The sequence below is a fragment of the Molossus molossus genome, unplaced genomic scaffold (assembly GCF_014108415.1).
Source record: "Molossus molossus isolate mMolMol1 unplaced genomic scaffold, mMolMol1.p scaffold_m16_p_3, whole genome shotgun sequence".
NCBI lineage: Eukaryota > Metazoa > Chordata > Mammalia > Chiroptera > Molossidae > Molossus > Molossus molossus.
The window spans coordinates 41605308-41632654 of record NW_023425366.1 but is presented as its reverse complement, the minus strand read 5'-3'; the positions used below and the strand labels follow the sequence as shown (position 1 = coordinate 41632654).

General features: G+C 36.1%; 1 protein-coding gene across 7 annotated transcripts in view; it reads right to left on the bottom strand.

Annotated features, from left to right (window-relative positions):
- Window positions 1-27347, bottom strand: part of KIF2A (kinesin family member 2A) — a 74958-nt gene that overhangs the window by 25536 nt on the left and 22075 nt on the right. Inside the window, exons 1-10 of one of the 7 annotated variants that reach the window (XM_036278669.1) lie at window positions 18029-18043; window positions 12124-12196; window positions 9714-9808; window positions 9242-9361; window positions 7147-7201; window positions 5622-5744; window positions 4991-5091; window positions 2531-2626; window positions 788-842; window positions 293-455 (exon numbers count right to left, since the gene is read on the bottom strand). In XM_036278669.1, coding sequence (XP_036134562.1) covers window positions 293-455; window positions 788-842; window positions 2531-2626; window positions 4991-5091; window positions 5622-5744; window positions 7147-7201; window positions 9242-9361; window positions 9714-9791 — 791 coding nt within the window. In that variant the 5' untranslated portion in view covers window positions 9792-9808; window positions 12124-12196; window positions 18029-18043. Of the gene's footprint in view, window positions 1-292; window positions 456-787; window positions 843-2530; window positions 2627-4990; window positions 5092-5539; window positions 5745-7146; window positions 7202-9241; window positions 9362-9713; window positions 9809-12123; window positions 12197-18028; window positions 18117-25111; window positions 25155-27347 lie in introns of those variants that run through there. The other 6 variants (XM_036278671.1, XM_036278667.1, XM_036278668.1 and 3 more) reach the window with 6 other exon arrangements.

The following is a 27347-nucleotide window of genomic DNA, read 5'->3' as shown; positions in this document are numbered from 1 at the left end:
TCTAACTACTTCCCATTTCTCAGGGATACAAAAATGTTAACATTTTTTATAAATTTCCTATCCAGACATATATTATGTGATACGCATACAAATAAATTAATCAGTAATGAAAACTATGATTTGGGGGAGCATTAAAGAGAACAAGTGTTACTATTTATTACAGTGTTTATTACATATTCTTTGTTTAAACTCAGAATACAAAAGCATATAACATTCTCTGGAGAGATGTGCCAAGATCAATTAAGTTGCAGGGTATAATAAATACATGGTGTGAGAATAAAAATTTACCTACCTGTAAACCATTTCATTAGGAGCTGAGTCATCAAAGGCATAATCAAAACGAAATGTTTGGTTTTCTAGGTACCTTGTTAAATCTACTTTTTGTTTTGGTTCATGTACCATCACAACATCTTTACTAGGGATTGTGATTACATCAAGATCTTTCATTTGAGTTTCTAAAAGAATAAATGAAAATGAATGCTCAGAAACTTTTACAGCATTTGAATTAATGTACAAAAAGTAATAAGTTCTGTAAATATAAATATCCCACTCAGTAAGCAGAGTATTTCAACAATAAGGTAAAAAATAAACAAGATTTCTGTGAAGCAAGAACCAGAAATGGCAATTATTCATCAAGCAGTAACAAAATCAACAGATTAACCATAGAAATCTGCACAATGGTTATGTACACATGAAATGATTTACATTGAACTGTTCCAAACAAATTTGATTTCTGCTATTACAAAATGAAAATCAACATTTTATTACAGTTCAATAAGCATCATACCTTTTTTATTGAGTGGCCGTTTTCTTACACAAACACATATCCTATGTTCATCAATCTAGAAATAAAATATTTTATTTTAATTATCATCAGTGGTACATAAAACAATAAAAAGTCAATTATGCAATATTTCCTTCAGAGATTTTGGAAATTTATGCATGGCATAAATAGGATAAGTAAGTTTAAAAAAAACATATTAAGCCCTGGCTGGTTTGGCCCAGCAGTTGGAGCACTGGCCTGTGGACCAAAGAGTCGTGGGTTTGATTCCAGTCAAAGGCACATACCTTGGTTGCGGTTCGGGGTCATGCAGGAGGCAACCAGTCGATGTGTCTCTCTCACATCGATGTCTCTCTCCCTCTCTCACTCTGTCTCTCTCTCTCTCTCCCCCTCCCATTCTGTCTGAAGATAAATAAAAAAATATTCTCAGGTAAGGATTAAACAAACTAGTTAACTTGCACAAATTTTAATAGTTATCAGACACAATTATTTCTAAAAATTTGAGTATAATGGAGACTCCCTTATTTTGTTATTTGGTAAACCATTAGGAAATAATCTTGTAGAGGACACTAATAGTCTTAATAGCATTAAGCTCTTGTTAAGAAGCTGCCTTATTAACTTTAAGATGTGTTGTATAAAACAAGTAAAATTTCCTACCAAGTGGTGTATTTTCAGGTAGATTATAGGATAAGTTGTTTGCAAAGATAACTAACTATATAGGTAAGAAACATGATTCCCAGGAGATTATTGCGCAAAATAATTTGAATATGCCAGTTCATACACATAAATATTTTCCATAAAATTTATGTTCCCAACACTTGTCTTTTAATAATATCTAACATAATGCAGGGATTGGCAAAGTATGACCTGCAGGTTTAATCAAGCCCACTACCTCCTTTTGTAATGTTTTACTAAAACAGTCATACCCATTCATTTGTGTGTTGTCTATGACTGCTTTCATACTACAAAAGCAGAATTGAATAGTTATGACAAATACCATTATCATATGGTTCACAAAGCCCTTTTCAGAAAAAGTTTGCTAAGCCCTGTCTTAAAGTATGAGCTCAGAAAAAGTAGGTTACACACAGGGAAGGGTAGCAAGGGTACCCACATGGAGGGGTACTCAAATATAGGGGATACAAATGTTATGAACTCAATTATATCCTATATAATACATCTGCTAAATACAAATGTATTTTGTGTATCCAATACTACATTCTCTATATACTAGGTCAGATGGATTATTTTTCGTTAAGTACCAATTACAAAAGTATTCCCTGTCCAATAAATTCTCATTCTTCAATAGGAAAAGAATTGAGTAAAAAGACAGCAGAACACTTTTTGAGCACTAAATTTCTGGTCTACTACAGTCCTCAACAAACATCACTTATTGTTGAAAGCCAAAATAATATAATAATAAAATGGACAGTGGAACCTATAGCACAAGCCAAAAAGGAAATAAAGGAAGTTGGGTGTTTAGACCTAACTCCTTTAATTGTTGCTCTGCCCTACCAAAAATAAGGAAGGTTTTGCTTTGAAACAGACATTCTGTGGGAAGCATGTCTGATACATCAATTATGGAAGAGAAGCATAAATGTGGATGATTTCATGATTTTCTTAAAATGTAAGAAATGAGCACATAAAGAAAGAAAAATTTACCTAGTAAATACTACATTAATTTAGTGGGTATCAAGCATGTTTTTAATTCAGTACAGAGTTCCACAGCAATGATTTAAAAAAAAATCTTACAGGATCTGCTGTTGTTAATGGTCTATAATCCAAACTTCCTCTAAAGTCTCTGATCATACACATAATTTCATAATTTGGGTTTGTAGCATCAACATCCTGTAATAAAACAGAGAATCACATATTATAATTATAGTAATATGGTATTTGCTGCATTTGTGTTATGTGGTTTGGAAATTAAACTAATAGATTGTCATTTGCCCTAGCTAAGCCCAGACTCAAAACTGAAGACATGACATAATTTAGCTTCAGAGTTATGACTAATCAAATGCTCAGGAATCACTTTTGTATTTAAAGTACAATTCTGGCCCAGCCTGTGTAGCTTAGTGGATTGAGTGTCGTCCCATGGACTGAGAGGTCCTGGTTCAATTTCCAGTTAGGGGTGTGCAGGAGGCAGCCAATCAATGCTTCTCATCTCTCTCTCTCTCTAAAAAAATTAAAAAACAAACATATCAATAAAAGTAAAATTGTGTTAGTTTACACACATTCTGTTACCTCTAAACCAAACATTCCTCATTAAAGCTACCCTTGACCTATTTAAAAAATTCATGTTATTAATTATCCCACAAAATAGAGCAAACAAGAAATAGTGCTCATCTCTAGAAAAGCTGAAATTCTAAAAAAATTCATTTAATCAGAGTCTTCCCAATTTTTAATCCAGTGTTTCAGCAAAGTAGAAATATGGATTCATTTATGTTCATTTTCTATTTTTGTTGACTCTCTTAAAAAACACGCACACACACACACACACGCACACACACACACACACACACGCACACACACACACACATTAAGGCATCGTAAAACAGCTCCAAATCGATAGGACACAGAATTTAAAGAAATCCAAAGCCAAGATAATTTAAAAATCTTTAATATTCAAATTATTCAACACTGACTGCTATGGAGGAGAGACTGTTCTAAGACATAACCACTTCCTGACCCTGCCTCACTGCTGCTGACCCTCCAGCTAGATCCAAATAGATCCTGCTAGATATGGGCCAGAACAGTGATGTTTCCTACTTAAATACCCTCAGAGACTGACCCTTCTCCTATGCCCCAGGCACACTAGTTCCTGAAAGAGACCCTCACCCTGCCCTTGGCAAGTATGTAAGGCATTTTCCCCTCATCTGTGGCAAGTCAAACCCTAGTAACCCTATCCATCCTTCTCTGTCCTATATAACTCTGCGGCACCTGCCACATGACAAATATCCATGTCTTCTTGCCACTAACCAAGACTGCCTTAGAAGTAAGTTCCCTTAATTAACTATGTAATGATGGAGTTGGCAGCCATTCTTTCTTTGGTTACTTGGCCTAGGGGGAAAATGTTAAGCAATTTACTTTGCTTCAAAACCGAGAAGATTCAGATTAAGATGTAGTAAGTAGCAATAGTTAACAGCCACTCCTAGGCTACTGAACATTCTCAGAAGTCATATTTTTCATACACCATATGCAGATTTGTTTTGAATATAATTAAACATCAAAACTGTTAATGAAACTTACTTTCAAGTAACCTTCTTGTAAGAAATAATACCAACTATGTCAATTGAGAAGTAGTATGCTAAAGTGGAAATTAAGAGATCACAAAGAGATGTAAAAATATGATGAAGTACCCAAAAGAAACACCAGGTGGCAGCTGTGCTAAGTATCAATAGATCTATTTTGTGTATTATTTATTTCAAAACCCAACTGGTCATTCTCAGATTATCTTTAGATAGAAGCTGATTTACTCAGGTTGAATGTTATACTGGTTCCACAATTCCCAAGCACAGCATCCTTATAATTAAGGGCATTTGAACATATTCCTAAACTAAAAATAAATAAAATCCTGTTTTATTATAGGAAACAAGTTCTGAGGATATAAGAACAATGGAGGAAGTATATGTACAATAACAGAATCTTTAATGCGAGAAGACCTATAAAGAGATAAAAGACCAGTTCTCTTTGCAATTTTTCCAATGTTAATAAAGTTTTGCTACCATCTAAAGGGAATACGAGGAGCACAACACAGATACACTCTCAGTGTCTAGTATAAATCAAAACACAAGAAATTTCCCCACTTTCAATGTGTTATGTTGACCTTATTATTAACCATGAAAAAACATTAAAATTTATAACATAATCAAGTACTTTAATTGAATATTTTTCTAAATGTAATTTTAGATACTTTTAAAAAGTCAAAATCTTATTATTCTTTATTAGAATTCTGTAACACAATAGTATATTATTCAAAATGGAACAAACTTTAGGACTAACACAAGCCCACTAAAACATGAAAAGTACATGTAGTAAAATCCACTATAACTTATTTTTTTACAAGACTTTATATTATTCCTCAATATTAACTTAAGAAACTATATTAAAATCTTCAAATGAACCCTCAACTACTTTTTCCTCAGCCAATCACTTCCATTGACACAGTGATCTTCAGCTGGTGCACAAACAAAATGTGTTTCTATTACAAACCTGGGCTCTTTTTTCTCTAAGTTCTTGCTGCTGCAGTCTCCTTTTTTCTCGTTTTTCTTGTAATTTTTCTACTTCTTTCACGCAATTAGATTTCCTACGTGCTGAAAGAAAAACATGAGCTACTGTACTTATACACAAAATTGTATGTATAATTTCGCCACATAACTAAAATACACAGTGACAAAGCATGCCTATAACAACTATGTGAAGTTTACTTAATGAGCTGCTTTAACAAAACTAGGAACAGGACAATATACAAATAAGAGTCAAGAAAAATGACTCTAACATATTGATACATGTCATCTCTTGGTTTAGAATCACAGATCTTTGAAGCAAAAAGAGTAAGAATTTATTCTGTAACATCTGTCAAATTATCATCTGCCCAGATTTTTAAATTCAAAATAACTGAAATACTTATAATTTTATAGCAATAATTTTTTAAAATCCAAAACATACATTTAAAAACCCAATTAACAAACGAACAAGAAAAACAAATTTTACAGTGGTAAAATGAAATCTGCAATCAAGTTTGCAATGAAGACTGTTTACCATTTGGGGACTTATAAAGATGACCAAGAGAGAGTACATGTATGCCTAAAATGACTGAATCCTTGATACATGATTTACATACAAGGAGGTCCAAATTCCTTTTTTGCAGCTTGAACTGGAGATATATCTGAAACACTACCATTCTGTTGTGCAGAGGAAGACTGTTCAGGAAGCTGACTAGGCCGTGCACGTGCAGAACCAACCACTGTAAGTAAAACAAAAATTTTAAATTCAGAACAGAAAATTAGTAAAGGTGAAATCTTGGTAAAAGAAACAGAGGTGACTGAAAAGAACTGATACTTAAAAGCTGCATTTGCAAATCACCACGTTTTCTACTTATGTGTGCATAAACAGAATATATAAATAATTCTATTCAATAAACTGACAAGCTAAGAGGTTTTCAGCATATTATGTGCAGATTTAGGTGCCACCAATGTAGTTTTAACTACCAAACTCAATGAATAACTTATATAAAAACCAAAGCCAAGATTAATTTTTAGTAATCACTAAAAAATATAAGTGTACAAAATGTGAATTTTCAATGCATTCTCATTTTGAAAAATGTACACAATTCACAACCACAAAAAGTAAAAACTTAAGTCCTTTAACCCATCTGTATTCCAAGTCCAATTCTTTGCTCCTCAAATATTCTCTTTGCTCCTTAAATAGAGAATTTCCTACTGTGGATGTTCTAAATGTGGAAAAGAGCATATAAATTAAATATAAGTATCACATTTTACAAAGAAATAAAAGTTTTCACAAGACTCAAAGGATAGTATGCAAAGTATACAGGACTTTACCTTACTTCCAGTCTCTCCTCTGATACCTATGTCATCCTTCCTCATCATCCATACATATAGAAAAACATCACTATAAGAAAGTACCACTCTGACTGCTGAATAGTAAGTAAGAAATTAACTATGTTTATATCTCCTGGCTAAAATTATATGGAAGACCTGCAATTAACTAAAATTTATACCTGTTCAACTTTTTTTAGCTGACTCTGAAGTTATCCAGGACCCTTTTTGGAAGCTTGTTAGCCAAAAAATTATGTAAAATGTCATGATGATTAAATTTACCCTTGTGAAATTAAGCAACAGACTACTTCCCCATTTCCTTCTTTATCATAACTCTCCTCAAACTGGAAAAATTGGGTAAATAAGATGAATCAGAAATTGCATATATCATGGAGCTTCATATTCTTCATGTACCTTTATAAGTAATTTTTTTATATTATCAACATTATATTAGGAAACTGAGATACTAATCTTAAAATTAGTCATGTAAAATTTAAATAAATAATAATGTCAAGGGTAATATTTACTTTTTAATATTTTTTTTCTTTATTGATTTTAGAGAGAGAGGAAGGGAGAGGGAGAGAGAGAGAGAAACATCGATGAGAGAGAACATCAATTGGCTGCCTCTTGCATGCTCACCATTGGGGATCAGGTCCATAACCTGGGCATGTGCCATGACTGGGAATCGAACTGTCGACCTCTTGGTGCATGGGTTGATGCTCAACCATTGAGCCACGCCGGCCAGCCAATATTTACTTTTGATTTACCTCGTCAAGGCCAATAGGTAAAGTTAATAAATTTTTACTTTACCTCTATTATCTCTTGGAGGAGGGTCATTCTTAATAGAAGCCACAGTCCGTCGATTCTATAAAAGAGAAATGTTCATTTTACTTTCTCACTTTACTCCTCATCAATATATCATAATCAGCTTTCTTTGAACAAAACAGGCAGACATAAAATAATTTAAAATTAAGTGGAGAAAAAATACAAATAATCTTCTAATGAATTACTGCTATTAATAGTAAAGTTTCTCATGAGTATTCTCTGCCCCCATAATATTCAGAAATAATGAGCCAGGCACTGCTCTAAGGATTTTATATGTATTAATTCATTTAATCTTCACAACAACCTTATGTGTTCATTATTATTGCTATTCTGGATTCATACATGAGGAAACTGAAGCAAAAGAAGGATAAGTAATTTCACTAAAGTGTGCACTTTTAAAAAAAATCCTCACCCAAGGACATTTTTGCATTCATCTTCAGATAGAGTGAGAGGGAGAGAGAGAGAGAAAAACATCGATGTGAGAAAGACACATAGACTGGCCGCCACCCACCTGACCCCAACTGGGGCTGGGGACAAACTGCAACCAAGGTACATGCCCTTAGCAGGAACCAAACCCGGGATTCTCTGGAACATGGGCTGCCGCTCTAACTGCTGAGCCAAATTGCCAGGGCTAAAGTGTGCACTTTTAATCATCATGTTATCCTGCCAAAACTATGTAACACATTTCATCTTTGGATGTCAGGGAGAAATTAATAAAACACTAATTTTAGACAACTTACAGCCTGTTGTTAAACTGAAATATCAAAATGAAATGTACACTATCAGTTATACTAAAAGGTTTATTTAGATGTTCAAAAACCTTATAGATTAGGGCAGCAAATTTTTGGTCCTATTATTTATTTACCAATTCTTCATTTTATATACCTAAAATAAACCCAGAAATAATGCAGTGGTTCTCAACGCTAACTTCACATTCAAATCAGATGTGTATTATTAAAAAAGGTATTAATGCTAGAGCCTTTCTTTAGATAAAACAATCTCCAGGAGCAGGCTTAGGAATCATTACTTTAAAAAAATTTCCAGCCCTGGTCAGTTTGGCTCAGTGGCTGGAGCATCAGCCTGCGCATCACTAACCAGAGAGTCTGGGGTTCGGTTCCCGCTAGGGGCATGTACCAAAAAAAAAAAAAATTTCCAGATGATTCTAACGCACTGCAAGTGTTGCTAATGACATACCCAGAAGTATAAACTATGAAGATCCTTCAGGTTGTAAAGCCAAATATGAAAAATACTGTTTACAAATGGTAACTAATGACCTCTAAGCAGTGATTCTCATTATACTGAAATCATATGAACTAAAAATCTGCCTTATGTTCATATGCATGGTAAAAGTAGGTTTTGTTGATATTGTTAAGTCTCTATGTATATCTTCCTTGAAAGATAGCGAGTTCATTCCAATAGGGTTAAAGCCATGTCATATTCATCTTTGTAGGTGACAAAATCAACAATGTAGAAAAATCAACAAATGCCTCTCGAATCAAATACAAAAAATTGTAAATTCAACAACTTAGAGAGACCACCCAGTTTAAAAAGAGTTGTATTTTTATATAAAATTTTAAGAGTGAAAAGTTTCAATAACAATGAAAAGAAATTATCTTTTAAAATAATGAAAATAACATGCCTTTTATTTTTATAAAGATAAAACTGTTAGGGAGGATATAGCAGCAAAATTTTAAAGTTTACCTTCACAGATAAGACAACTGGAGTGAGAATTTATTATGAATAATAAACAGTCATTCTTTATCAGTCATTTGTATTCACTCAACAAACACTGACAAGCAAATTGTTTTGATTCACATTTCCTGAGAAGCTGTAAGTCTTAGGAATAATCCTAATCAGGCAAGGAATTTCTAGGATTTTATTTTATGATTGTCATAATTGTGAATTAAACAGCCTCAATCATTGAAAATATGTGTGTTTATACATGCATGTGAATGGCAGAAAGCATTAAAGTTTTTTTTTTAAAAAAAAAAAACAACAAACACTTGAAACATACTCCACATAGCCTGCCAATTTCAAACTGTAACACACACAAATCTTGCTCTGAATTTTCATCACTAACCTTTACAATTTTGTTTACTTTAGCTGAGGATGGTGGAGGTGGAGGTGTTTCTGGACTGGGTTCAATTTCTTCATCAGGTACAAGGTCAGGGTTAAGTGAAAAGATGCTCTCCAAGTCAATCTGTTTTAAAAACCGCATGTATTTTGAGTGTATTTTGACAATTAAAATTTTATATTTCATATAAACTTACAGAGAATAAATGTTAAATAATTTTAGCCTAATGATGGTATTGCTTCAAAAACCAGATTATCTAGAATTATAACCAACATATAAAGAATCTCTCTTAAGATCACATTTTGTGCTCCTAATCACATAAGATATGCAGACTTCTTTGAGTGAAATTTTAAAATTATTTGAAAGCCTTTCAAGGAATGATACATGCACTATATAAAAGTTATATATTTTCTTTCCTGTTTTATGTTAAAAAACTTAATTACAGAAATAGAAATAAAATTTAACCCAGTGATCTTACCTCTTTGCCTTTTGTATCTCCATTTTCTATCCACTCAACAGTTACACTTTCATTATCTTCATTTAAAGATGTTACCATTGCTTGATGTATTCGGCCTAAGTAGAAATAAAATACACATTTTTAAAAAATGTCATAAATTATAGAATGCCTAACATTGTCAAATACAATTTTATAATTTACAAACTGTTAAGACTATTATACTGCTTTCCTTACAAGGCATTTCCCCCAGACTCTCAGGATTAGGGAGTGAACTTTGTCCGTGAGAAGTCAAATTAGCTACTTGTCAAGACCAGGAACTCAAGAAACTGGACTGCACTTACAAGTTTATTTCTAACATACATGATAAATGGTTAAACTGTGGCACAGAACACCTGAAATTTTATACTGTTAAATTTATAATTATTAGGAAGTTTCCTTACTCTAAGCCAATAATGATTCTGTTAAATATAGAACAAAAATACATAAAACAATTTTTAATACTATATTGATATAAAATACTTTTTTACTTAAAATTCATTATCATATTATACAAATTAATGATGTTAATATAAAATTATTGAGAAAAGAAATCAGAGTCCGAAAAGGTTGGGAAATGCTAATCTAAAATGCTCCTTTTCTGCGTGTTGCCTACTGAAATTCATTCTACTCCATACTTTCTCTGTTGACTCTAGTATTTACCATCTGAAGAAAGAGCATTATATTTAATATATTAAACTTGTTTTCCCTCTCTTAATAGGCGTGGATCTTATCTGTTAATAACTATAGATCTAAGTAATTATTTCTATTTAAGTAATATTATTACATAATATTCCATTGTTTATCACAGCCTATTTAATACCAATTGATGGTCACTTTTGAACTCAGTTGTCCCTCAGTACCTGTAGGGTACTGGTTCCCAGACTTTGGATAACAAAATCTGCAGACTGAAAACAGTACACAAGTATTCAGTGGAGAGAAAAAAAATATCCACTTTTATGTGAATCTGCACAGTTCTAACCTGTGTTGTTCAAGGGTCAACTGCACACATGTCATACATACACATATATATTTTACTTATTTCATCTGTTTTCACCTTACCCACCCATTTGATTATTAGTCAAGTAAGGTTAGAAACTGTTTGTTATATAGCTACATCTTAAATATTATCTAATACAATGTATTCCCTAAATAAAGTCCTTGGGGCATCTATAATTTACCTTAGGATAACCTATAGTTCTTGAAGTAATTTGTTTTCAACTGTTTGCCATTAAAAATATTAAAGTGTCTGTACACAGGCATGAATGTTTTCATAAATAAAATTTCTACAAGCAGAATGGGTAAAATAAACTGAAACTGATATAGATATTCCAAAATTGTCCTGTTTACCTTCCCACAAACAATGGGACCTATTCCTCTACACCTTCATTAAAACTGAACATTAGTAACTTAACATTTTTTACCAGTCTGATAGGTCAGATCATTCTTTAAGCTACTACTTTCTAAGCATGAATGTCAGGGAATAGCTCATTTAATCTACATTGGTTCATTAAATGTAATAAATATACCTATGTAGTAGATTATCTCCATTTTAAAAATGAGAAAACGGAAGCTCATAAGTAGCTGACTAGCATAGATTTGAACCTTGATCAGATGCAAAAGTTGCTATTATCACTATGCTTCTCTGCTTCCCTATATTAAGCTGATGAAGAAGCCTATGTGGCTTAAATTGCAAACACCCCTGTAAAAATGTATAAACTGTAGCATAGATTCTCAGTCCTCATTGTATATCAGAAACTTCTAGGGAGCTTTTTAAAAATAAAATGATGATGCCCGAGTCTTACTCCCAGATAATGAATCATTTCTTAACAACTCCACTACAAGCAACTTGGTGCAAGCCACCAATGCCTCGATCCTAAATTACTGCAATTCTCTCCCAACTAGTCAGACTCCTTGCTTCCATCCTATCTGCCCTTCTGTCTTTTCTCCACAGAACAGCCTAGACATCTCTAGTAAAAACTAAGTCAGATTATAATACACTACACTTTGCCCAACACCTTCCAGTGCCACCCCCTGCCCCCATCTCACACAAAAGTAAAATCCAAAGATCTTCCAATGACCTATAACAAAGTCTTATATAATCTAACCATTCTACCTCTGTGATCTCATTCATACTTGACTGGTAATTCTCCATTTTACTGGCTGATCCTTATCTCATACAATATTCTCCCACCCCCACCCCAAAAGTTCTAGATGGGTCAAGGACTTAATTGTGAAAGGCAAATGTAAATGAAACTGAGTAGATACTGGTGCCATTTACTGAGGTAAGTTGACATTACAGGAGAAGCAGGTGTTTGGGTGAAGGAAAATGATGAGCTGGAAAATACTGGGAGGATGCAGAGGAACTTAAAAAAAGAAATTAGATAATACTCACCGCACTTTGATTTGGACAGAAATAAGGTAAATAACCAGTAGAAGTGCTGTGTATTATGTATCAGTTGGGTCCTCTGGGAAGCAGATATTGAAACAGTTAGGAGGATAAGAGATTTACTGTGAAAGTCAAAAGGAGGAGGAAATAGGACTGGGCATGGACAACTTTCAGATCATGATATGGATCTGAAACCCGTGAAGGAGAAGGGATATGAGATTGTTTAATAAATGAGTAGAGATAGGGGTTTCCACGCAATTATCAACAGATATAAACCCAGGATTGAGCAGAGATAGACTCAGACCTTGATGCAGATGTGACAAAGTCTTGACCAATCAGCAGGGAGCTCCAGAGGAAAGACTGCTGATTGGAGGAGTCCCACACTGGGCCAAAATGTAAATACCCTAGTAACCACACTGTGCTCAGTCACTGGCTACAGGTTTCCCAGAAAAAAACAAGACCTCAACTCAAAAGCTAAGGTGCCTGAAGTATTAACAGCTAAAGGCTGTCAGCTAAATGCACTCCCTGGAGCTAAAAAAAGTTCTTTCTTAAAGACTGATATCCAAGCAGTGCATCTACATGGTTGTTACAGGATATGAAAAAGAGAAAAATTGAGTTTCACTGGTAGTAGAATTGAAGAGTAGACCACAGAAAGGCATGAGCTGGTCACCATCACTATCTAGGAGGAGCTACCACAACTTGCATCAAGCCCCAAATTTACTACCATAAAGAATAACTTACACCAGGAAGTGGAGAGGCCGTGGTTGAGGTTGTTGAAAAAGAGTGCAGATAGTGGTGCAATTACTAACAGGATTACCACAATGATGAGAAGGGGAGAAAGTGTGTGCATATTCCAAAAGGCAAGACCAACACTACCATTCCTACAGCTAAGCACCTACCACAATATCACAATTTCCTAAGGAGGAAGGAGTGACACAGTGTACTGATAACTAGGTGTGAGAAAAGGCAAACCAGAGGGACAAAATCTGTATTAGGACTATAGGTCACAGTTTCACAGGGAACTTAACCTCTAAAAACTGTGTAAAGAAATTAGCAATGAAGAGTATAAAGAAAATCAAGGAGGTAACCACACAGTATCAGCAATCTTCTCAACATCGGTACCTCCACAACTTCAATCACCAAAGCAGACAACTCAGAAAGCCTTAAGCCACAAGCAACAGGATCAAAAGTGGCTGGTCCACCAGTTAAGATTAAGCTCTAGAAGTTTAGCAGGGCAAGACTGAGAAAATGTTGGCTTATTGCTATCATGGTCCAGTTTATTCCCTTAAGAAGAAGAGATAAATAGGAAATTCCAGCAATAAGAAATGAATAAAAAGCCTGGATTTGAATGAAATCTTACGTGTTTATTTTTTTGCCAGTGGATCAGATTAGCAGAAATATCTGCAGTACCTATGCAGCATGGAATTTTTATTATTTTTACCAAAAGGTGTCTCTAAACATTTTTAAGCCTGACTTTTCCCAATATGCCTTTAAAGTTTTTGAACAAACTTTTCTATACGGTTCAATTAAAATATACTCAAATACTTCATTTTTAATTGTAATAAAAATTTACAATTTAATTTTTTTCAAAAGTTATAGAGTAAGCATCCATTAACAAAGGTATTAAATAATAAAACAAAAAGAGGGACCAATATACATGAGATTTTTCAAAGGAAAGGAATCATTGATTTAGTGATAACACAGGTAAAATAGAAAAGGTTTGAGCCTGGATAACTGCGAAAGTGATACTAGTATCAAAACAATGAGATATTTTATCTTAAGTCTCAGTTGTAAATAGGACTCATGTACCCGTATTAATAAGACAACTATAGATATAAAACTACATCTCAGAGACAAATCAGGATTAGAAATATCTTTCCCTAGAACCTGAGACAACCTTCCCATATGGCCCTCAAAATACCACCGTTTTTCTGGTTTGAGAAAATTCCTGTACTTCATCCTCACTAACTATGCCCTTTGACTCTCTGATTCCCTATTTACTTTATTATGAATTGTATCATAAATACTTCTACATTTAAAAATAATAACAGAACAACTCCCGTGTCCACCACCAGCCAGGTTAAGAAACAATACCTTTGAAATCCCATATGTCCCTTCCTTAAGTGAATCTCTCCCTCCCTCCCCATTTCCCCTCCACCAGAATGGACTATCACTATTCTGTTATTTGAGGTAATCATACTATGGCTTTTCATTGTAGTTTTACCACTTGTAAATGTCACACAAAAATCTAAACAGTTTGCCTACTTTTAAACTATGTATAGATGGATTTACACATGCACAACACTATTTTTCAAAGATACATTTATGTTGTTGTATATAGCCATAGTTCACTCATTTTTAGTGCATATGAATATGTCAACATTTATTCCTCTGTTGATGGACATCAGGTAGGTTTCCACTATTTGGAACAATGGTGCTGTAGGCATTCTTATACATGTGAGCTGATACAAATATGCAAGAATTTCTCTGGAATATATGAGAAGAAATGTAGAAGACACATACATATAACTTTTCTAGTTAGTGCCACAATGTTTCCTATACTAGATGTGCCTATAATGATTTGTAATCCCACTAGCAATTACATCACATCCACAATATTAGTATTTGTCAGATTTAATGACTCATATTGTGGTTCTAATTTCTGTCTTAATGAGGTTGTGCCTATTTTTGTGTTTGTTGGCCATTCAAGCCTTTTGTGTGTTTTTGTCTTCTCTACAGAAATTCTCTATAAAATCTTAGTATTAATTTAATTACATATCTAATTTAAAAAGCAAATATTTTCTCTAAACTCGTGGCTTATCTTTTCACTTTCCTTATGCTGTCTTTTATTGTAGTCAACTATGTATTTCTTTTTTTTTTTTATCCTCACCCGAGGACATTTTTCCATTTTTTGTTCAGGTAGAGTGGGGGAGAGAGAGAGGAACAGAGAGAGAGAGAGAAACATTGATGTGAAAGGGACACATCGAGTGGCTGCCACCCGCACAACCGACCAGGGCCGGGGACAAACTGCAACCGAGATACGTGCCCTTAGCGGGAACCGAACCCGGGTCTCTCAGGACCGCAGGCTGACGCTCTAACCGCTGAGCCAAACCAGCCAGGGCTGTATTTCTTAATTATGGCTTTTTATGCCATAAAATTCTTCCAAGATTCAGATCATTAGGCTAGTTTCTTCTAAAGTTTTACAAAACCTTTTATAGTCAAGTCTGTAATCCATTGTCATTTTGATCTTGAGAATGGTAACACAATTTCTATTTTTCCTCCATGGAAAACAAACTTTTCCACTGCAATATCCTGAAAAGCCCGTCCTTCTCCTACTTATCTGCAACACTACCTGTCAAATTTCAAATATGCAAGTCAAGTCTACTTCTATATTCCTGAACCAAAATTATAGTGTCTTACTTATATCTTTGCAGTAAGTCTTACTATCTGGTAAAATAAGCCTTCCTGCCTATTTGTTCATTAAAAGTTTGATATTCTTAGCCTTTGCACATCTAAATAAGTCTAAGAATCATCTTGTCAAGTTCTAAAAATCACAAACTGACAACAACAAAAAAACTCCACCGTTAGGATTTGGATTGGAATTGCAGTGAATTATTTTGTTTTGGATTATTGACTAAGAGTAATACTGGCAAGCAGTCTTCCTTTCTCATGCCAACCTTACTCTGGAATTGTTAGTGCAAAAGTAGAATGAACTGAACCTTGGTTTGGTAGGAACTGGTTAAAAACATCCTGGCTTAGCGTTTTTTTTGTTTGTTGAATGCCTGTGGCATCTGTAATGATGATCACCTTTTTTTCATTCCTAACTTTTCAACTTTTTTCCTTAATAAATCTCACCTAAGATTTGTCAATTTTGTCCTTTCCAAGAACACACCTGGTTTTGTTGAGACCTTTTATTGTGTTATTCAATACTGAATTACTGCTCTTACTAGTATTTCTTGCAAGGTACTTTGAGCATATGTTGATATTTTTTCTTAAATTCTGTAGATGCTTAGATCAGTCATCTTTATCCATTTTTCCTCATAAGCAATTAAAATACTCATTTCTCTCCAAGAATTGCTTTAACAGCATCTTACAAATTTTATATGTAATATTATTATTCAGTTCAAACTATTTTATACTTCTTTATGATTCTTTGACTCTAGGAATCCTGTTAGTGAAGAAAGCCACAAATCATTGGTATGATTTCTCCAGTGTACAGTGGCTGAGTATCACTCCTGTATTTTTACTTTAATTGTACTGGATTGTCTCCCTTGGAGGAAAACTTCCTATAAACTTAGCTCCAGGGAGCAAATCATCAGGTATTTTTTATTGGCATCTTTAAAGAGGAGCCACATAAGTCTTTGTCTTCGAATAGTAAACCTAATTTTCTGATTCTTATTTATTTATTTTCAGTCTCCCTGTCATCCTGCAGAGTCAAACTTTTATAGTCTTTGCCTGCTCAGCTCTATCCATCCCTTCATATTTCCAATCCATTTCTTCTGCTCCTTGGTGATATCTTGTTCTTGAGCTCAGCTAGCTATGTCTTTTGGTTTTCTTTTATGTATCTGAGTGAGAAAGATGTCAATACATGAACTTCACTGTACCATTTTGACCAGAAGCTCAATGTATCTTTAAGTCAGATGTCATATTAATTGAGAATGGGAATCAGTTCACACTATTATATAAAAGCAACACTATTACATAAATTATAACTGTTATAGCCCTGGCCAAGTGGCTCAGTTGGCTGAAGCGACGCCTTGTACACCAAAATGTTTACGGGTTCAATCTCTGGTCAGGGTGCTTATAGGAGGCAATCGATCAATGTTTCCCTTTCTCCCTTCCTCTCTCTCTAAAATCAATTAAAAATACAAACATATCCTCAGGTGAGAATTTTAAAAAATTATAATTGTTATAGTTTTAAAAAGTATGATTTTTAATAAATATTTTTATTGATTTTTAGAGTGAGAGGAGCAAGGGGCAGAGAGGCAGGGAGAGAGGGAGGGAGGGAGGTACAGGGAGAGAGAGAGGGAGGGAGGGGAGAGGGGAAGAGAGAGAGAGAGAGAGAGAGAGAGAGAGAGAGAGAGAGTGTCTCTGCCTCCTGCATTCCCCCTACCGAGGATAGAGGATCCAGGATCCAGGATCGGATTGACTTAGCTCGTAATCTGGGTATGTGCCCCGGCCAGGAATCAAATTGGCAACCTTTTTGTGTATGGGACATCACCCAAGCAACTGAGCCACACCAGACAGGGCAAACAAAAAAACAAAAACAAAAAACTTTAAAAATCTAGAGATGTATTTAAAAGTTTTCAGCTTTATTTCAACCTACTTGTAAAGATAAATTACAGTGTAGAAAATGTCATTAATTAGGAGTGAAGTAAAAAAAGTACTAGCAAAGAGTTTTGGCAATACAACAGCTTCCCAGTCACTTTCCCAGTAGAAGACCTTTGAGTGTTTAATATTCAAACTTCATAAAATTTATCTCTCAATGCAAGATCTTCTGGCCAGTGTTTATACAACATAAGATTTATATTTGTATATGCCAATACGCAACTCACACTTTAAACAAAAGAGTGTGAAAGAAAAGTTCTGAGTTACATTACAAATATAATTAATAGAGGGTAAGAAAGAAAAAAGCATGTTGCCTGGCTGGTGTGGCTCAGTAGTTGAGTGTCCACCCATGCACCCATGCATGTTGCCTGTTCGATTCCCAGTCAGGGCACACCCAGGTTGTGGGCCAAATCCCCAGTGCGGGGCATGCAAGAGGCAGCCAATTGAAGTTCTCTCTCATCAATGTTTTCATCTTTCTCTCCCTCTCCCTTCCTCTCTCTCTAAAAATCAGTAACAATAAAAAAATTTTAAAAAACTATGCCAAGTATCAAAATGTAGGCACAGGATGATGACTGCATCATACCTGGTATAAGCCATTTTCTGGCTATGTGTGCTTGACCTGAATGTATTTCCATAGCCTCTCATATTTATTTAGTCCTTCTTTTGCCTGGTATTAAATGAGTACAAAAATGTTTAAGAGAATGTTGAGAGAAAACACTATGGATGGGAAAAAAGTAATTATAATGAAAGAAAAAAATTTTACTACATATAAAACTGATTTGTTACTCTTATTGTTTGTTAAACATGATAGTATTTTACTTATATGTAGGTGATTTACAGTGTCAGTTATACTTTTGAAATTGGTTATGGAGTTTGGGTTGATAATTAACACTGCAATTTTTTCCCATTTAAAATAAAGGCAAATAGGCTCCCAGTCAGCATTTTCACACACATCTGATTGTCAGGGACAGATTATGACCTTCGTGAGTAATACCTGTATTGTTTAAAAACAGGATACTCTTAGGTTTCTGCTATTGAAAATACTTTTAAATATAATTAAATCATATGAGAACCACAGTAATTCTAAGAAAAAATAAGTCACAGTATCTATTCAACCATTTTAACCTAAAAAATGGCAATTTCATATGGCTCAAAATAAGAGAAAATTTAAATTTACCCAAAATTTACATGTCAGGATAATTTATAAAAATATTATCTGTTAAACCAAATCATATAAATACACGATATTTTCAAACCATAAACTTTATTTCAAAGGCACTTTACACTTAGTTCACTTTACAAAATATCTTTATATAATTTAAGTCTTGCCCAGCTAGTGTGGCTCAGTGGTTGAGCATCAACCTATGCATCAAGAGGTCACCAGTTCATTCCCAGTAAGGGGCGTGTAGGAGGCAGCTGATAATGTTTCTCTCATCGATATTTCTCTCTCTCTCTCCCTCTACCTTTCCCCTTCTCTAAAAAACAATAAAAACATAATAAAAAAAAAAGTGTCGCCCTGGCCGGTTTAGCTCAGCGGTTAAAGCATCAGCATGCGGACCAGAGAGACCCGGGTTTGGTTTCCGATAAGGGCACATACCTTGGTTGCGGTTTCTCTCCCACCCCTGTTGGGGCCGTGTGGGTGGCAATCAGTTGATATGTCTCTTTCGCATCTATGTTTCTCTCTCTCTCTCTCTCTCTCTCTCTCTCTCTCTTCATCCCTCTCTCCCCCTGCTCTATTTGAAGATAAATGCAAAAAGAAAATGTCCTTGGGTGAGGATAAAAAAAAAAAAAAGCCTCAACTTTGTTATGGTTAAATCAATGGAAGAATAGTTCAGATCTCAACTTTTTAATGTTAGTAAATAAGACAAAGCATTTAAAAAAAATAAAAACTGACAAGCGACTGAACAGGAAAACAAACATAATTCAAGCCATCTCTGCCCTAGTGAACAAAAATAACAAATATGTGAATTCTATATTTCTGGACTTTCTAACCTTTAAAATTAAGATGGTTATTTAAGATTGCTATTAGTGCTATTTAACTTGCCATAAAATCTCATATATTTAGCGAGCTGTCAAAAACAAGTTTTACATGCTGACAATTGCCTTTTGGTCTTTGAAAATAGGATCCTATTATATGTTTCCCAGTTCACAGCTGAATTCATAGCAGCTGTGAGGCTAAGCAATGCCAGCAACCAATTAGGCTGGCATAAACCTTGTCTAGCATATAAAGTATAATTTGGTTGCAAATACAGAAGACAAGAGCCAAAATAAAACAGCCAAGACTACTAATAAAATATCATTACAAGTATTTAAAAGTCTGAATATTTAAAATGCTAACAAATATACGTATTTTATTAAAAGGATATGGTGGTAGAACGTTAGCAGACCCATGCTATTCTAAAAAAGGTTGCTACTGTTTTTGACATACCTAGAATTTCAAACTTCATGTTTCTTTTCTATTTCTAATTACCCTATAGTTGTGGTTATACATGATCATACATGTGACAAGTCTTCCCTTAAAGTAAACATTTTCAGTTCTTGAGCTGTTTCCTTAAAAATTTCTTTTCATACTTTTACAAAAGTTAAGAAAATTTTTAATTTCAAAACCAAATCATGTATAAATAACACAACTAAAACTATTAGTAAAAATAGAACTTGAGCTCTGGCCGGCCGGTTTGACTCAGCGGTTAGAGCATCGGCCTGCGGTCCCAAGAGACCGGGGTTTGGTTCCCGCTAAGGGCATGTTACCTTGGTTGCGGTTTGTCCCCGGCCCTGGTTGGGTCGTGTGGGTGGCAGCCACTCGACGTGTCCCTTTCACGTCGATGTTTCTCTCTCTCTCTCCTGCTCTGTCTAAACAAAAAATGAAAAAAATGTCCTCGAGTAAGGATAAAAAAAAAATCTAAAAGGATATTCCTGCAGGAACATGAAAATGTCAGATGGGAAAAAGTTAGGAAAATGGACATTGCCAAAATGCTGCTTTAAAATAGAAAGACTAAATATGACAATTAAAAACACTACTAAAGCCCTGGCCGGTTTGGCTCAGCGGTTAGAGTGTTGGCCTGCGGTCCAGAGAGACCTGGGTTCTGTTCCCGTTAAGGGCATGTACCTCGGTTGCAGTTTGTCCCCAGCCCTGGATGGGTCATGCGGGTAGCAGCCACTCGATGTGTCCCTTTCACGTTGATGTTTCTCTCTCTCTGTTCCTCTCTCTCCCTCCCACTCTGTCTGAACAGAAAATGGAAAAATGTCTTCGGGTGAGGATAAAAAAAAAAAAAAAAAAAAAACACTACTAAAGAGACTTCCGGTCAAGATGGCGGAGTAGGTAAACGCGGTATCGCGTCCTCCCACAACCACATCCAAGTTACAACTAAACTACAGAACAACCATCATTCAAAACCACCTGAAATCAAGCTGAATGGAAGTCCTAAACTACGGAATTAAAGAAGCTGCATCAAGATTGGTAGGAGGGGCGGAGGCACGAGGGCCGGTGGCGAGACAAGCTGGTCCCACACCCGCGTGTGGCGAATAAAAATCAGGATACCTCGGCTGGGAAGGTCCTTCCTGAGGACTAAGGGGTCCGGTCCCACACCAGGTGCCCCACTCAGGGTTCCAGTGCCAGGAAGAGAATCCCTATAACTTCTGGCTGGAAAAAACAGGGGGAACTGAGGCTCAGGGAAGCTGACACGGCTGGAGCCCCAGGCAGCTCCTTAAAGGGCCCGCGCACGGACTTGTCGGACTCACTCCCTCTAAGCTTGGAGGGGAGGCAGCTCGAGGGGCACCAGAGACATACAGGGAAGAACGGAGCTGTTTGGCACTGGAGTGAGGGCTGGAGAGGGGGCTTTCTCCGGGACAAATGTGCTGTCAGAGGCCTTTGTTCTTTTGGTGAGCCCTTCCCGGGGGCAGCAGACAGCCACCATATCTGGGACTCCAGCAACCTGACTCACCCTGGTAGCCCCGCCCTGGTGACTCCCTGAGGCCCCGCCCCGCCCCGCCCCACCCAACTTTCAGGCCCACCCAAGTTGTTGCCACTTGCTTAACTATAGAATTGGCCTGTCTTGGATCCTGCTTCAGGTTTTTCCTAAATTCTTTCAAACAAGCAGCATCTGGTCTCAGCTAACCCATACCGCTCGTTAAGTAATACACAGAAACAAACACAGGGAGGCAGCCACAATGAGGAGACAAAGAAACAGGTCCCAAATTAAAGAACAGAACAAAACCCCAAGAAAAGAACTAAGTGAAATGGAGATAAGCAACCTAACAGATGCTGAGTTCAAAATACTGCTTATAAGGATGCTCAATGAACTCAGTGAGGGCCTCAAGAGCATAAAAAAGGACCAATCAGAAATGATCAATGCACAGTTAGAAACGAAGGAGACTTTAACTGAAATAAAAAATAATTTACAAAGATTCAATAGTAGAGTATGTAAATCCAAAAAGCAAACCATTGATTTGGAATATAAGAAAGCAAAAAACACCCAATCAGAACAGCAAAAAGAAAAAGGAACCCAAAAAAATGAGGATAGTGTAAAGAGCCTCTGGGACAACTTCAAGCGTGCCAACATTCGCTCGCATCTTGGGGGTGCCAGAAGGAGAAGAGCGAGAACAAGAAATTGAAAACCTGTTTGAGCCCTGGCCGGTTTGGCTCAGCGGTTAGAGCGTCGGCCTGCGGTACAGAGAGACCCGGGTTCGGTTCCCGCTAAGGGCACGTACCTCGGTTGCAGTTTGTCCCCGGCCCTGGTTGATCGTGCGGGTGGCAGCCACTCGATGCGTCCCTTCACGTCGATGTTTCTCTCTCTCTCTCCCTTCCTCTCTCTCCCTCCCACTCTATCTGTACAAAAAATGGAAAAATAGCCTCGGGTGAGGATAAAAAAAATAAAAAAGTAAAAAAGAAAACCTGTTTGAAACAATAATGGTAGAAAACTTTCCTAACTTGGTGAAGGAAACAGACATACAAGTCCAGGAAGCACAGAGAGTCCCAAACAAGATGAACCCCAAGAGGCCCACACCAAGACACATCATCATCAACATGCAAAAGGTTCAAGAAAAAGAGAGAATCTTAAAAGCAGCAAGAGAAAGGCAGCTAGTTACCTACAAGGGAGTTCCCATAAGGCTGTCAGCTGATTTCTCAAAAGAAACTTTGCAGGCCAGAAGGGAGTGGCAAGAAATATTCAGAGTGATGAAAACCAAGAACCTACAACCAAGATTACTCTATCCTGCAAAGCTGTCATTTAGAATCGATGGTCATATAAAGACTTTCCCAGACAAGAAAAAGTTAAAGGAGTTCATCACCACCAAACCGTTATTATATGAAATGATGAAGGGTCTTTTTGAAGAAAAAGATAAAATATATGAACAAACAAAATGGCAATGAATACATATCTATCAACAATGGAATCTACAAACAAAATGAACAGGAAGAACAGAAACATTCTCATAGATACAGAGAACATTTTGTTGGTTGCCAGATGGGAGGGGGGTTGGGGGAATGGGTGAAAAGGGTGAAGGGATTAAGAAATACAAATTCATAGCTAGACTGACAAACCTCAAAGGGAAAGGGGTTGGGGGAGTGGGAAGAAATAAACCAAAGAACTTATATGCATAACCAATGGACACAGACAATAGTGTGGAAAAAGGGGGGAGGGGGGCGGGAGTGGGGAGGAGGTGGTCAATGGGGGAAACATGTGAAACATCTGTAATACATTCTACATTCAACAATAAAGATTAAAAAAAAAACCTACTAAAAAGGCATTATTCAGAAAATAAAAAACATTGTTAACTAGACAGTAATATTCATACATTATTTGTCTTGTCAACTACCCCAAAGCAATTTTAAATTTATTATTTATATTCTCTCAAACAGTAAATACCAATTTGCTCCTAAATGCCACTGAGCAGTAAATGAAGACAGAAAAGAATTTCGTGATTTGTTGCATATCATTACAGGAGATCCACCAGAAGTCAAACTCCCAAAACTCTGATATCCAGGTTTTATTAGGTAATCTAAGAAATGATGAAAAGAATTCTTAGTGAGGCCTATGTAGGTGTCACACCTTCTACAATAACTTTGGTGGAAAAAGAAGCTATTAGAGAAGGACATAAATAATGCCTCAGCTGACACTTATAACAGTGCTGTTGCTGTTTAGTAAATCCCTAGGGAATGTAACTTTGCCAAACAGAGACCTTTTTGTTTTGGTTTATCTTTTAAGACGTTACAGTTCATAAGTAAATTTAAAAAGTTCTAACATTTCCCTTCTTAGACTTTAAACACAAAGCTGGAATTGTAACTCAAGAAGAGAAAAATGTGTATGAGACAGCAAAAAATTTTCATGAAGAAAAATACAACTTAAAAATGAGACAAACTTCATTAATATAGTAAATTACAAATTTTCAAATTCTGATATCCTATGTTCATTTTTTTGAAGCGGATCTGAAAAATTAATACTGCTCAGTTTCTCTGGGGTGACAGGGCAACTGAATTTTTGGGGGGGTTTGGTGATGACTGAATCATACTGCACACTAACAATTTGAGAGTTATTTAGAATGGCTCATTTTGCAGCTACTTAGAAAATTTACATTCTAAATTTCCACAAAGGTAATGAAAAAAAGTCACAAAGAGGCTATGATCTCATTAAAAAGTATTAAATCACGTATTTCCTGATATTATTCTACATATTTGGGGTTGGAAAAAGAGGATTAAAAACTGTTCAAAACGACTATGGAAAAGAACATAAAAAACTCAATTTCTAAAATCATGGTAAGTTATATGATTAGGATTCCAGATGAAATACCGAGAAAGTAAAAAAAAGCATTAAAAATTTCATAAATTTTATTTTTTAAGTAACTCAAGTTTATTAACGAAATATCAAAACATTTTAATTGAAAGGCCATTCTTCATATCTACATACAACTGGTGACAGAATATATGAAATGTATCTTTAGTCACTGGTGACTAATAAAGTATTTCCTATCTAGAATACCAGTTTTACAAATGGTGTTAAACTTAACATGTTGCTGATAGTCCAAAGTTTTATAATATATGTGCTGCCAAAGCAAACAATAGTCCGAAGTTTTGAGAACTGCCTTTTACAGATGTTCTGCTGGATATATTATGCAACACTATCTATCTAATTGCTTCCTGGCTTAAATTCTTATTTACTAAAAAGGCAATTCCAAACCAATACAGCTGTGCTATTCTGTGACTGTTTCATAGCTGTATGTAGATACAATTTTCTTTTATGCTTAAACACATTCCAAAAAGAGACAGGGATCTTTTAGCATGTTTTCAATAGCAGTATCCCAGACAATATAGACTTACTTATACATAGTATCTATTAACAAAATTTAAACATAACTCAGAAAGCTGCCAAAACAGTATAAAACTATTCACTCATTCCAGTTGGTTTTCAGGTACCCTTCATTCATTAGGGAATTTAAGGCCTGAATTCAGGTGACAGGGTGCAATTAGCTGTTTAGTAAAACAGACGTGATGATGAGGATACCAAGCAGACTAATATTAGAACCTTTAAACAACAACACTCAATGGTAAAGAGGCAAAGTAAGCTGAATATTCTGAGATGAATCCTACCGTGTAACACTTTAGAAGAGAAACTTGATACTGCCTAGAGAAGCAGCATGTGACAACACTAGTAAGAAGAAAATCCCAGCCTACCTTTCCTATCTTCCAGGATAATGGGACAGAGGAGCTTCCCTGGAAACCTTAAAGAATGTTATAAACATATCAAACAATTTTCAAAAATACATACTCAAAAAGTATCTATCTTGTCACCAGAAAAGGAAGAATATGAGAAATGTCTATCTAAGCCAAATGATACCTAATGATATCTACTCCTAAACATTAAAAATAAAACTGCTACAGACATAGATGAACTCTTAATTGAAAATGCTGTGTCTTGGTCACACTAGCTCAATGTTAAACCAATCATCACTGAAAATGAATTAGTTGAATTTTAAAGTCACATTCTTGCCCTGGCCAGTTTGGCTCAGTGGTTAGAGTGTTGGCCTGCAGTCCAGAGAGACCTGGGTTTGGTTCCTGTTAAAGGCACGTACCTTGGTTGCAGTTTGTCCCCAGCCCTGGTTGGGTCGTGCGGGAGGTAGCCACTCGATGTGTCCCTTTCACGTCGATATTTCTCTCTCTCTGTCTCTTCCTCTCTCTCTCTCTCCTACTCTATCTGAACAACAGCAACAACAACAAAAATGGGAAAATGTCCTCGGGTGAGGATAAAAAAATAAAATAAAATAAATAATAATAAAGTCACATTCTTTTTTTTTAATCCTCACCAGGGGACATTTTATTATTATTATTTTTTAATCCTCACCCGAGGATATTTTTCCATTTTTTTTTTTTTTTTGTACAGATAGAATGGGAGGGAGAGAGAGGAAGGGAGAGAGAGTGAGAAACATCGACATGAAGGGACACATCGAGTGGCTGCCACCCGCACGACCAACCAGGGCCGGGGACAAACTGCAACCGAGGTACGTGCCCTTAGCAGGAACCGAACTTGGGTCTCTCCGGACCGCAGACTGACGCTCTAACCGCTGAGCCAAACTGGCCAGGGCTCACCAGGGGACATTTTAAAATATTTTGTTGAGATAGAGTGGAAGGAAGAGAGAGAGAGAGAAACATCGATGTGAAAGGGACACATCGAGTGGCTGCCACCCACACGACCCAACCAGGGCCGGGGACAAACTGCAACCAAGGTATGTGCCCTTAGCGGGAACCCAACCCGGGTCTCTCCGGACCGCAGGCCGAGTATCTAACCGCTGAGCCAAACCGGCCAGGGCTAAAGTCACATTCTTAACCACCACACAAAAATGTGTTTCTTTGTGCAGTACTGTGATGCTGTGGTCTTGAATTGTAGTCCAGAGTTGGAACAATTACTCATAACTCTTTTGCTGTGAACTGAATTGTGTTCCTCAACCTCACAAATTTCATGTTGAAGTCCTAAACCCCAATATGATGATGTTTGGGAGGCAATTAGGCTTTGATGAGGTCATGAGGGTGGGGCACTCAGGATGGTACTTGTGGTTTTATAAGGGGAAGATAAATAAATAAAAATACATATATATGTATATACACATATATACACAATGGGATATTATTCAGCAATAAAAAAAGAATAAAATCTTGCCATTTGCAACATGAATGCATCTAGAGGGTATTACGCTAAGTGAAATCTGAAAAAACAAAATAAATAAATAAAACAGAAACAGGCCCACAGATATAGAGAAGCTGAAAGGGAAGGGAGGGTGGGGGAATGGAAAAAATAAGTTAAAATAAACACAAAATATCATGGGAGGGTGTGATTAGAAAAAAAGGTCTAAAATGACTCTTTGAAGGGGGTCAATAATAAAATAGGGTTTGAAAAACTAGATATAGATGGTACTTCAAGCAATGAAAGTGAATGTGATCATCTAGAAAACGAGGGTAGTCGGCCGGTGTGGCTCAGTGGTTGAGCCTCAACCTATGCACCAAGAGGTCCCAGGTTCGATTCCCGGTCAGGACACAAGCCCAGGTTGTGGGCCCGACCCCCCAGTGGGGGACATGCAGGAGGCAGCCAATCTATGTTCTCTCTCATTAATGTTTTTCTCTCTCTCTCCCTCTCCCCTCCTCTCTCTCTCTCAAATCAATATAAGGGAAAAAAGAAAGAAAGAAAGAACGAACGAACGAACGAACGAACGAACGAACGAAAGAAAGAAAGAAAGAAAGAAAGAAAGAAAGAAAGAAAAACGAGGGCACAAATCCTGGTTTACAATGTACAGAGGTCAGGGAGATAATGAGCTACCACCACAGATCAAGAAGTTGCCAAAGAAAAAGAAGAAAAGTCAGGACAGTAGAGTCCTAGAAGCCAAAAAGTTATTTGCAGGAAGAGAGAGTGAATCAACTC